At 34.7% G+C, this 12,067-nt stretch overlaps 1 protein-coding gene across 1 annotated transcript; it reads left to right on the top strand.

Annotated features, from left to right (window-relative positions):
• The first annotated feature begins 3,309 nt into the window (after window positions 1–3,309).
• On the top strand, window positions 3,310–10,310 carry LOC121970191 (dihydrolipoyllysine-residue succinyltransferase component of 2-oxoglutarate dehydrogenase complex 1, mitochondrial-like). The gene is made up of 13 exons (XM_042520733.1): window positions 3,310–3,454; window positions 4,267–4,327; window positions 4,403–4,430; window positions 4,571–4,638; window positions 4,732–4,806; window positions 5,734–5,789; window positions 5,891–5,935; window positions 6,017–6,289; window positions 6,371–6,465; window positions 9,200–9,290; window positions 9,363–9,473; window positions 9,654–9,848; window positions 9,930–10,310. Exons 1-13 carry the CDS (start codon window positions 3,407–3,409, stop codon window positions 10,119–10,121), a joined length of 1,338 nt encoding a protein of 445 aa, XP_042376667.1. The 5' UTR covers window positions 3,310–3,406; the 3' UTR covers window positions 10,122–10,310.
• The last annotated feature ends 1,757 nt before the right edge of the window (window positions 10,311–12,067 follow it).

Below are 12,067 nucleotides of genomic sequence, written 5' to 3'. Positions count from 1 at the left end.
GCGGAAACTTCCTCCGTATGATCCTTGGTACGACCCGGCCGCCGACCATGCTGCTTGTCGGTGGCAGACGTCTCGAGAATGATATCACTGGCTGTCACTTTTGTCCTCTTCTAAGCCTTTGTCTCTAGTTGGACCGGTCAGGCTGATCGCTCGGCCTCCAGGGCGCCCGGGTATACACGCACCTCGGACTGGGCGAGATGACCGCTCGGTCACATGCTCAGATGACGCTCTCTGCTGCTCCCAGGTGATCTTCGTAGCGACGTAAGCCTCTGATGAACCTGCAACAAAGTCGGGCCGGGAAGGGGTTCCCGGCGACTACCCTCCGACGCTTAAGTCAGGCGACGACAAGAAGAAACAACGATAGAATAGAGACTATGACTACAGTAGATGGGGAGAAAAATCATACCTCCGTCGAAATCCGGGGGTCTTTATATAGAACTCCGGAGAGGCGCGTGCACGCTTCCCAAGGCGTGCGCGTTCCTCAAAGCATATATTAGAATGACTGTGTCAGAAAATCATGTCTGATGTCATACCACAATTGTCCGAGCATATCTCTGTCATGGCAGTGGAAACTTCCTCCGTATGATCCTTGGTACGGCCCGGCCGCCGACCATGCTGCTTGTCGACGGCAGACGTCTCGAGAATGATATCATTAGTTGCCACTTTTGTCCTCTTCTAAGCCCTTTGTCTCTAGTTGGACCGGTCGGGCTGATCGCTCGGCCTCCAGGGCGCCCGGGTATACACGCACCTTGGACCGGGCGAGACGGCCGCTCGGTCACATGCTCAGATGGGGCACCGACTAGTGGTTCTGCAGTTCGGCCAAGCAGCGTAACTACTCGGCATAGCGGTTCCTTCATAAAGGAGCTTGTGAGCGTCGGAAGCTCAACCCGAGGTCGAGCTATCTTCGTGCCGGCCTGGGGTCTACTCAGGCCGGTCACCAAGAGATTTCTTTTCTGCTCAGCCGGACCTTTGACTCTTCCGTGTCATTAACCCCTTCCTCTGTAGACCCCCAATCTTTACTACCGGATCAAATTCTTTTCAATCCGAGAACTGTGATGCACGAGAAATTGAATTCTTGTTATTATTTTTAGAATTTTTTAATATTTTTAAAAAATTTAGTAGTCTGTCTCTTAATGATTATTTTCTTTAAGGATTTATTTTTTTTTTAAAGTTGGAAACTGTAGTTATATATTAAGTTTTTTTTATTTGATATTAAAATTTTAAATAGTACAAACATAGGTTTAGAAGTGTGACGAATTATCTTCAATTATTAAATATAAAAATTTTATTTTTTTAAATAAAATTCAGAGGAAGGTATATAATTTTCTTTTAATTTTTTTTATCAACCTATAGGATAATCGATATGAGTCACTTGTGGAGTAAGTGGAAGATGATTTGTTACGTGCGATCAATATTGGAGGGGGATGCCATGGTTACAGGATCAGAGCTCAGTTGGTGGAGAGCAGAGCACCGCTGGGAGAAGCTCATCAGGATGAAAATCCAAGAAGGAAGAGGGAGGCATGGCACGGAAGGGTATTTTGGTAAAAATAAAATATTTTAAAAGTTAGTATATGATTTACCTCCTCCGTAATTATCTTGAAATCTTTTACCATCATGTTTTAAAAACTTTTAAAAACATCTCAATTCATATAAATCTTGACGGGAACATCTTTAAATAAATAAATAAATAACATATATATTATCTAAAACTATTGTTACTTAACTGTTATAATTTATAATAATTATTTGATAACAACTATAATATTACTATAACATATAATAGTTAATAGTTAATATAATATTATTGTAGCATAGCCCATATTACAACTACTGATTTAAAGTAATTTTAATAAAATTTAAATAATTTTAAATAAATTAGCGGTTGTTTAAGTAATTGCTATAATTATTTTAAATTGATTTTGATCTATTAAAAATGATTTCATTCAATTTAAATAATTTAATCAAATAAAAAGTATTTTGATATAATTAATAATAATATTTTATGTATAATAATTTTGGTTAAAATAAAATTGTTGATTTTTCATAAATTGAATGCGTCGGACTCCTACAGTAGTATAACCTACAGTAATATAAAATAAGGACGATGTCCGAGAATCTAACAGTAAGTTACTGTAATAAATTTTCTCTCATGAAAATTAATTTAATTTTTTATATAAGATATTAAATTGATAAAAAAAACTTGATCTTAATTAGTTAAAAATTGAGAAAGGGATGCCTTCGTGTAAGTACACATTTTTTTAATATAAAAAATAATAAGAAAAAATTATTTATAAGTCCTAAATTTATTTTTAGTTTAAAAAGAGAAATGATATTAACGTAATTTAATTTTAAATTCTACTAAAATTAATTATTAAATGGTTCATATTCTTAATTAAATATAAAATTATTAAAATACCAATATTTTTAATTAAAAATAATTAGTAAGCCACTTTTGACTTTTTTAAAGTAATTTTAATTATTTACCTTTTTAAATTTTTTCATTTATAATTAGAGCTTTTGGAAAAAAATGATTAATTAGATTGGTATTGTTGAATGATCGATTTGATTCAATAAAAAAATTTTATTGATCATCAAAATAAATCAAAACGTAACCAAAAATTTTAACATCTTTTAATTATATACCTATTTAAAAAAATAATTAGAGCTCCTCTAGATTTCTCAAAGGAGGGAACTCCCTACCATCGAGCTCCCTTATTTCTGAGAGCTCCAAGGAAGTGGCTCCCGATTTAGAGAACCGCTTCTTACTTTTTTTTTTTTTAACAATAAAAATATAAAAATATAAAAAATAATAATTTATAAGAAAATATATGACTCATCAGAAACAAAGTTGATTGGATTTTTTTTTTATTATTACGGTAGGGAGATGTATAAGATTTTTTATTTTTAACATACTGAAGAAGCTCTGGTCAAACTTTCATTAGCGCGGATGCCCCCATATATTTCTTTGAGGAAAAATGATATATTTTAAAAAAAAATTTAAGAAAAAATTTAAGAATAGATACATAAAATAATGAGACTAAAAAATGAAATGATGAATCATAATTTTATATATCTATATCCCTTCAGATCATGATTAAAATATAAAATATTATCACATAAAATATTAGGATCTATCCTTAAATTTTTACTTAATTTTTTTCCTTCCTCTTCTCTGAGCCGTCTCTCTGTCCCGTCGTTTGAACGTGCCTCTATGAAATGGCAGCCACGTAATACTCGGTGTATTTCAAGGTCAAATATAATAATAATCGCACAATAAGGAAATAATAAAAATAACAATAATTGTAATATATAAAAAACAAAAAAGGGTAGAAAATTCCTACTTTTGCACTCGCTTCACCGAGGGATTCTCCCTCCTCCGTCTTCGTTGGCTGCAGCGCGATCGGCGATGGCTTCCTATCTCGCGCGTCGCCTCCTCGGCCGTCGCTCCGTCTCGGTAAGCTCCGTCTCCTCCTCTTCTCCGAGTTCCTACCTGAAGTTCGAGATCTGTTTTTTTTGTCGGAAGATTTCCTGTTTTTTTTGTAAGCTGCTTGTTGGTGCGATATGGTGGCAGACCACGATCTCCTTGTCGAGAGGATGATGGCGTTTTTCTTATTTTGTTCGCTTGTTAAGAGGTTGGAGTTGTGGCCTTGTGAGGTCGTAAAGTGGAGCGTCGATGTTTTTTCGATTCTCTTTCTGTTTGGGAGGAGTTGGATCGGCTGAATGAGACGTGGATCTCGAAGGAGACGTGCTACGTGGATTGGTAGAAGAGAATCTAAAGACATTTAGTCATTAACGGCGGAGATCCATTTTAGGGCTCTGTTCTCTGACCCTTGATCGTGTCGACGTAAATGGACAACTTTGCAATCATAAGAAAAATTTCTCCTTTATTCATTTTCTTCCAAATTTGGATGTCAAACTGCCTTTTTGTTTTAACAATTGATTGTCACCCCATTTACAGTCTGCTCTATATTGAACTCATTTTTTGGGTTCATAAGAATATGCTACTATGAAATGGCAAGCTGAAATTTGAATAAGCCTCAATTTCAAAGTTTTAGCTTCAGGGAGCATTTTCAAATTCCCAAGTTGTGCTAATGTCTGGATTTGGGAGTTTGGAGATTTAATAGTCTTCTTTGGTTATTATTTATTGTTGTTCTAAGGCCACATACACTGGAAGTATGATTTGGCCCGTTCACTCTGTTTCAATTTTCTTATCATTTATTCTGGGTACCATGAATCATAAAATATTCTTCTCTCCATGTTTTTCAGGCATTATTTTTCTTGAGAAGTTATGGGCATGCTCGCCACATTAGCCATTACATTCTCCATGGTGATTTATTTTCCTGTTTCAAAGTTACTTCTCCATGTAGTACAAAGTGAGTATTGATGTCAATTTTGCTTTCAGGTGGTTCTGTCTGTACAAAACCTATGAGGTTAGTGTTTTACTTTATTTTTGAAGTAATTGTTGCTTCTTTTGGATGATGCACCAACCTGCACAGATATGAATTTATTTAGTAGAATCTATGTTAGCTGGTGCTGCTTGTTGTATATATAATTCTCCTTGAGTTTGCAGAGAGGCTATGGAGTTCTTCCCACGGCCATCACCTTACAAATGCTGGAGTAGGTCATTTGCTTCTGATGGTGAGTTTCATATACCTGCTTTGAGGGAATTCTTATGATTTTTGTTTTTTTTTTGTTTCCTTACCTGTACTTTTTTTTATCCCTTTGTTGAAGGTGATCTGGTTGATGCTGTTGTCCCATATATGGGGGAATCTATAACTGATGGAACTTTAGCAACTTTCCTGAAGAGTATGCTATCTTTTTGTTCTTACTCTTTTCCATGTTCACCAAGATATGTGTTTGAATCACGTGCTGATTGAAGTTACCCTTTTATATTCTGTTCTTTTGCACAGAATGTGAATTAAACCATCATTGGTTGGTTTATATCTTTTTGTGAAAGTAGAGAAATTTTGAAAGGCAAATGTCACATATCATGAGTTGTCAAACTCGCTCAAGGAAATGAAAATTTTTCTTGATCTCCTTGTTAGAGAAAACTTGCAAGTCTTCGCAACCTCATGACTGACTTTATGAAATCACCTAAATGAAGTATCAATTTACTTCCTACAAAGTGAAAAATTGAAGTTTCAATTAGATACCAGATCTTGATCTGGCTTAAAGACTGATATTAAAGAAGTAATAACTAATAGCGATTCAACCATTCCTAGTTGCTATGGCAACTTAAAAAACTGACTTATGTCTTCCTAACACAATAGGCCTTGCCACTAGAGTGACATGCTGCTTCTTCCTTTAACAAGGAATAAAAAACAGCAAGGTTGAGAAAGAAATAAATAGGCTCTCATAGCTCGTTTGCTACCAAGTTGAAAGTAAAAGAGTACTTGATTTTGAAGAATGCAATTATACCCATGAATATATAAGTTCATAACTAAAACAATATTACTCAATTTGGGACTATCTAATCAAGTGAAACCAACAATAATGGCGATATTCGGAATCAACTATGCAGGTTCTTTTATGTCATTGAGCTATGTGTGATGTCTTATCCTTGGTGATTCCAAGGTGAATTAGGTCTCCATCAGTTGCGTAAATTTTATTTGACCATCTTTACACTATTAGTCTTACTTCAGTAGTTGCCTTACATATTCATCTTGATCAGTTTTTTTCGTCTTGTAAATGTGAAATCAAAATTTGAGTGTTATATATTGATATTGGGAACAGAACCTGGTGATAGAGTTGAAATGGACGAACCTATTGCACAGATTGAAACTGACAAGGTGTTTGTGCTCTCTATTCTTATATAAAACATTTTTTGATTAGTTTAAGGTTACATCTGAGATCCTTTAATCAACTTCTGTTATATTAATATACGTTTCAGGTGACTATTGATGTAGCTAGTCCTGAAGCTGGAGTTATCCAAAAGGTTTGAGATTCTACTTGTGCTACTTTTTTTTTTAAGACCTTGTAGATTTTTGAGTTTTTGATTGTCATGTACTACTGCTAGTTCGTTGCCAAAGAAGGGGATACAGTGACTCCTGGAGCCAAAGTAGCCATTATATCCAAGTCTGCTCCTAGTGACACTCATGTTTCTCCATCAGATGAGAAGCTTGGTAAGGACACTGGAGCTTCTGTTCCAGCTGAGAAGAAGATTGACACACAAGTGCCGAAGTCTGAAGTTCCTAAAGCAGACAAGCTGAAAACACCTCCTCCTCCTCCTCCAGCCCCCAAAACCTCACCTTCAGAACCTCAACTTCCTCCTAAGGAAAAGGAAAGACGGGTAGGTCTCATTTGATTAAAATTTATGCTTGAGTAAAACAGTGGGAGTGCACTGTGTGATATTTTGTAAGTATTATGACAGGTTCCTATGCCAAGACTAAGAAAAAGAGTTGCTACACGGTTGAAGGATTCACAAAATACATTTGCAATGTTGACCACATTTAATGAAGTGGACATGTAAGTATACATTTTCTTCTTGAATTCTATTCTTGATGCAACACATATCTTACCTAGCATATTTTGTTTTCTTCTTTCTATTTTTCGTATTAACGAATATATAAAAGAGCAAGTTGGTGCACGAGTCCACATTGGGTCTACTAAACGCAGCATTACCTGCATTGCAAGAGGCTGTTTCTGCGACTCGAATCCGTGACCACAAGGTCATACAGCAACAACTTTACTGTTGTGTCAAGCCTCCCCTTTGTATTATCGAGTATATATAATCATAAAATAGTATAATCTTAAAAGAGTAAATTTTGTATCCATGCTACATGAAATTAGCTTGTTTGCCAAAAACAAGAGATAGTTGTTTAAATATTTTCTTTATTATATTTGTAAGATGAAGGAAGATTGATTGGTTAATGGGATGGAAAGACAACTCAATTCCCATGTCTCATGATAACTGATGCCATTCATGATCTTACTCTTTTCAAATAAGTTCAAGGTGACATGGGTGATGACCCACATTGGTTTGCCTAATCCTTCGTGGTTACTTCACGATTGATTGTTATGTTACAAGGGCATTTTTAGGTCTCTAGGTAATACTAGAGGGGCTGATTCTTCTACTATTATGTCCAGGGTGAGTTGTGTTGAAGTCTGTGGGCTACACCTTATGGCCTGGTTGAATGGTAACTTGAATACTTGAGGGCTCGATTCTTCTACTATTAAGTCCAGTGCAAGATGTTTTGAAGTCTGGGCTAAACCTAGTGGCCTTGTTGGATGATAACTCAGTAGGATAAATGGGTCGTTATAAAGTATTTTAGTTTACAAGTAGCAGAGTGCCTCAAGTAACTTCTTTCTTGACGCCTGCACTAATATAAGCTATGAACGATTGTTAAATAAGTGGAGAGATGATCTCACCAGGAAGCTGTCCATCTTTCATTCAGTGAGTCTTTGCCAAATGAAAATATGGTGTAGTTTTATTTTTCTGATTTGCAATATGCTCTATTCTTTGTTGTGGGTGAAAAGAAAAGATTGTGATGAAATTCACATGGTTAACAAGTCACTAAATTCACATTTGTAGCATACCAAAAATAGATGATTCATATGTGAAACAATACTTTTATCTATAACTTGGAATATCATATTAGCTTGTGATCATGAGGAAGCTAGTGTAACTTTGAAAGCAGCAAGGAGTTTTCCATCCATTATATGAAAGAAGAACAGCCAAATTTATTTTTCATGATATAAGTGGAGAGGTCAGTGAAGTTGAAAGCTATTGTAGAAGAAGAAATCTTACTTCATGGAGACTCAGTGGATGACGAAATCAAGTTGACACCAGATGTTGACCAGGAAGAAGAGCAAATCTTGCTGCGCCTTGCTTGAACAATTGGCTCATATTGAATCTCATATATCTTGAACCACATGACAATCCTTCCGGAAGTGTTTCAAATAATTAACTTAGCATTGGGGGAAAAGAAAATCTCTGATAAGTTGACTACCTTGTTTTTGGCCATAGGAGACAGGTTGGACAAAAAATTGCAGTAGTTGCCCTATTTTAATCATAGGGAAAAAGTTAGAAGAAAAATTGCAGTGTTATACTCTGATTATCACATATTCAATTCATATAGCAGAAATAAAAGAGTTGCTTAGAATATTTAACAAAGCTGTGCCAGCAGATTGTTGTCTTGATCGCCAAATATTTTAACTAACTTGATGGTGTTCTTAATTCCATAATAAAGTAAAAAAACAAGCTCATATTTTTCTCTAAATTTATTAATTTCCAGTCAAACTGCATTTTGAACAGATGTGGGCAAGTAGGCCAAACATCAAAGATGATGAATGATAATAGGAAGGAAGCAGTAATGAGGGTAAGGAGAAGGAAAGAAGTGATCATGGTAGGAATTTTGTTTCTTTGACAGGAATGATGCGCCAGTAGTGATTGACAATGTCAAAGAGTGATGATGGACATTAATACTACCTTTGTATCATGGAATGAAATTGTTCCAGAACAGAATAATTATCTCTTGGAAATGGCAATGATAAGGAACAGAAAAAGAGTATGTATTCTGGGTTTGATCCATCAAATGAAATTAGATGAATCAGTTTTAATTTCTATGGTTGGATTATAGGGATGTTATAAGAAATAAAATCTCCACAATGATAAAGTATTTCTCCAAGTAAGACAGTGGTTTGTGTGGCTTGCCAGATAGTACCTACATTCACCTGGACATCTGGGGACCCTATTCAATCATAAGGAATAGCTAACTAAGATGATTCGAGAATAAGAATTTCATGGGAATTGGCATTCCGAGTTCATTTTTGTAACCAAACAATTTTTATCCATGAAATTCATAGGAGATGAAATAGTAATTCTTGTGAACCAAGCTCACCATAAGATCAATGTTTTGACAACTTGAAGGGAGAGTGAACTCTATCCAGTGCTTATCTATATATAAATAGAGTTAGTCAAAATAGAAGAGAAATGGAGGTTGAAGAACGGGGCTGGAGGATGTCAGAGGCAAATTTGGAAACAACAAAATTTGGCCCTTCCAATCTTTTCCACATATATTAATATTTTTGCTTAAAATTTGTTATGTGGCCTTTAATTGTAAGCATACATGGATCTTTCTTTCATTTTGTTATAACATGATGTAGAATCCTTTCTGTTTTGTCTGAAATATGAATCAAAGAATGATTTTTTTTCTCTTGTTCCCTCGGTTTTAATTCATTGGACAATTATGTACTGCAGGACTAATCTGATGAAGCTCCGCTCTGATTACAAAGATGCCTTTGTGGAAAAACATGGTGTGAAGCTGGGACTCATGTCTGGTTTTCTCAAGGTAAATGACATGACGATGATGTGTACCCTTTCATTTGCCTCTCTACCTAATGTTAGTTTTTCATGTTGTTAGGCTGCCGTGTCTGGACTCCAAAATCAACCGATCATCAATGCAGTCATCGATGGCGATGACATCATATACAGGGACTACATTGATGTCAGTATAGCTGTTGGTACACCTAAGGTCCGTTCAATGTGTAATCGACTTGGATGATCTAATTAAGTAGTTTTTAAACACTTTTATTTCAAGGACATTGTGGTGGTGTCTGTCCTACATTGTTTGATCTGCATTATTTTGTCTCCTGAAATGCTGTTACAAGGGTTTCAAGAATTTTAATCGCCTATCCATTCTTAATTTCCACAGGGCCTTGTGGTTCCAGTTATCCGCAATGCGGATAGAATGAACTTTGCGGATATAGAAAAGGAGATCAACACCCTAGCTAAGAAGGCTAACAATGGGACAATTTCGATAGATGAGATGGCTGGAGGCACATTCACCGTTTCTAACGGTGGCGTCTATGGAAGTCTTCTCAGTACACCAATCATCAACCCCCCACAAGTAAGGAAACTAAATGCTTTAAAACCTTAGGATTGAGCTTTGGCTCTGATATGATAAACTAACTGTCGCATGTTTCTGCAGTCTGCTATCCTAGGAATGCACTCCATAGTGTCCCGTCCGATGGTGGTTGATGGTAACATTGTCCCAAGGCCGATGATGTATATCGCTCTGACCTACGATCACCGATTAATTGATGGAAGAGAAGCTGTCTTCTTCCTGCGACGTATTAAAGATGTGGTTGAGGATCCACGAAGGCTTCTTCTCGACTTATAGCCACATTGAAAGTCCAATGATGCATGAATGGCTGCCTTTTGTCGCAAATAAAAGATACTGTTTTGAAACAAATTTTATGAGTTGCATCATGACCTGTGTTTTTGAGCAGGTCGTCTATTAGTTCACTGTGGAATTTGAGCTTCCATGACTGCCGCATTCAACGGTTTTTTCTTTGCGAACTTTGAGCTATGTTGTGTCGAAAGTGCTATGTTGCAGATTGAATTTGATGGAGTACGGTACGCAATTGAAAACCATTATCAAATTAAAATTTAACGACAAACCTGATCTGAGCAGGTGTGTGGTAATTTTTTCACAGTTCATCTTTTCCAATCTTATTTCATGAGCTTGGAGCAGTTGTCATCTCGTCTGTGAGCCATGGCCAATGAGTTGCTAGCGTGCTTATATTTTAGAATCAGTTTACCATATGATTTGGAAATTAGTTTGTGAAATATTAAAGATAACGACATTTGAAATTGTAAAGTATAAGAAGTGAAAAAGAACATCTGAGTTGTATTTTGATAGAAAAATCTGATAATAGACATTTGTTTAATAGCTGATTGCAAACTAACATGGCCGTGATGAATAGAGAATATTTTTGGCATACTTTGGTGGTAAAAGAGCTAAGTCGAGTCATTGAAATGGTTGTTCAAATTTTACTTAATTTTTTTTTCACAGGCTTAAGCTCGGTTCGAGTTTGGTTTAAATTTGATTTGTTTAGATATTATAAACTCTTAGTTTAAGTTTATTTGATTATTTAAAAATTTTATAATTTTAAACTTATTTAATTAGTCATTAAGTTTGATAATATATACTTATTTATTTTAATTTTTTTATTTATTGATTGACGAGAATTTTATTGATAAATATAGTTAACAAATTTTATTTATGAACACTTTTGCAATCCCTGTTCATGAATATTAACAAGCTTAATATATCTGTGTTTAAATTTATTTATTTAATTTTAACAAAATATTTAAATTATTCATTTAATTAATCTTATATGAATTGAATGAATATAAATAATTTTTTTTATGTAACTGAACACCAAACTTACTTCCGTTGGATTCATTTGAAGTCCTAACTTTGTTGCTTAAAGTGATTCCACTAGCTGGATCGTCAATCCGCGTGCTGAATTTTTGTCAAAATCTAAAAGGAATATATAACTCTAAATAATGTTTCAAATCATTTAAATCTGATGCTATGAAAACAGAATTTGATTGATCCAGTTGCCATTTCATTTTATTCTGATTTTTTCACTATTCCAAATTCATTCTTGTTGCATTTCCTAGGAAGGAACTTCGAATTTCTAGAGGGGAAGTATGGAACCTCTCTTATTTCGGTTTTCTTCAGGTCCATCCATTCTTTGCTCGGGTTTCATTGTGTTTGTTGGACTGAATATAGACTTCGCAAATTGGACTTGAATTTGGCGTAGTCCAATATGAAGCCATTGCCTCCTCGTGCTGGGTTCGACATCAATTAAGAGCCTAAGATGCACATTATTATTAATAGGGCCGTAAATAAATAAAGTTAAGTCCAGCTTTAGTATATTCATATTTGTTTAATAAAATAATCGAGAGATACCAAGTCAACTTTTAAATGAACCAAGTCATTCAAATTAGTTTGATTTATTTTCTATGAATTTGATTAGTTTGATTTATTTTCTATGAATTTGTGCTTGATTCAAATTTCAATTGAGGTTCAATCTTATCAGACTTTTGTTTCATTATTTAAAACTTTTATTCAACTTGTTAATCCAAATTTATTTGTTCTTTTTAAATGTTTCTTTTTATTTATTTAAGATATTGATAAAAACTTTATTAATGAATATGATTTATGAAGATTAAAGAGCTATATATATATATATATATATATATATATATATATATTTAGTTTAATGAATTATTCATGTCTTGAAAATGATTACAATTAGGTGTTCCAAGGATCAG

This window comes from Zingiber officinale, chromosome 4A, assembly GCF_018446385.1.
Source record: "Zingiber officinale cultivar Zhangliang chromosome 4A, Zo_v1.1, whole genome shotgun sequence".
NCBI lineage: Eukaryota > Viridiplantae > Streptophyta > Magnoliopsida > Zingiberales > Zingiberaceae > Zingiber > Zingiber officinale.
This window is presented reverse-complemented; position numbering and strand designations above follow the sequence as displayed.

What these genes read in the sequence shown, in the direction of transcription:
- LOC121970191 (XM_042520733.1), top strand. Translation starts at nt 3,407, where the DNA reads ATGGCTTCCTATCTCGCGCGTCGCCTCCTCGGCCGTCGCTCCGTCTCG. An exon ending in CACAGATTGAAACTGACAAG is followed by an intron (nt 5,790 to 5,890) that starts GTGTTTGTGCTC and finishes TATACGTTTCAG; the next exon opens with GTGACTATTGATGTAGCTAG. An exon ending in CTAAGGAAAAGGAAAGACGG is followed by an intron (nt 6,290 to 6,370) that starts GTAGGTCTCATT and finishes GTATTATGACAG; the next exon opens with GTTCCTATGCCAAGACTAAG.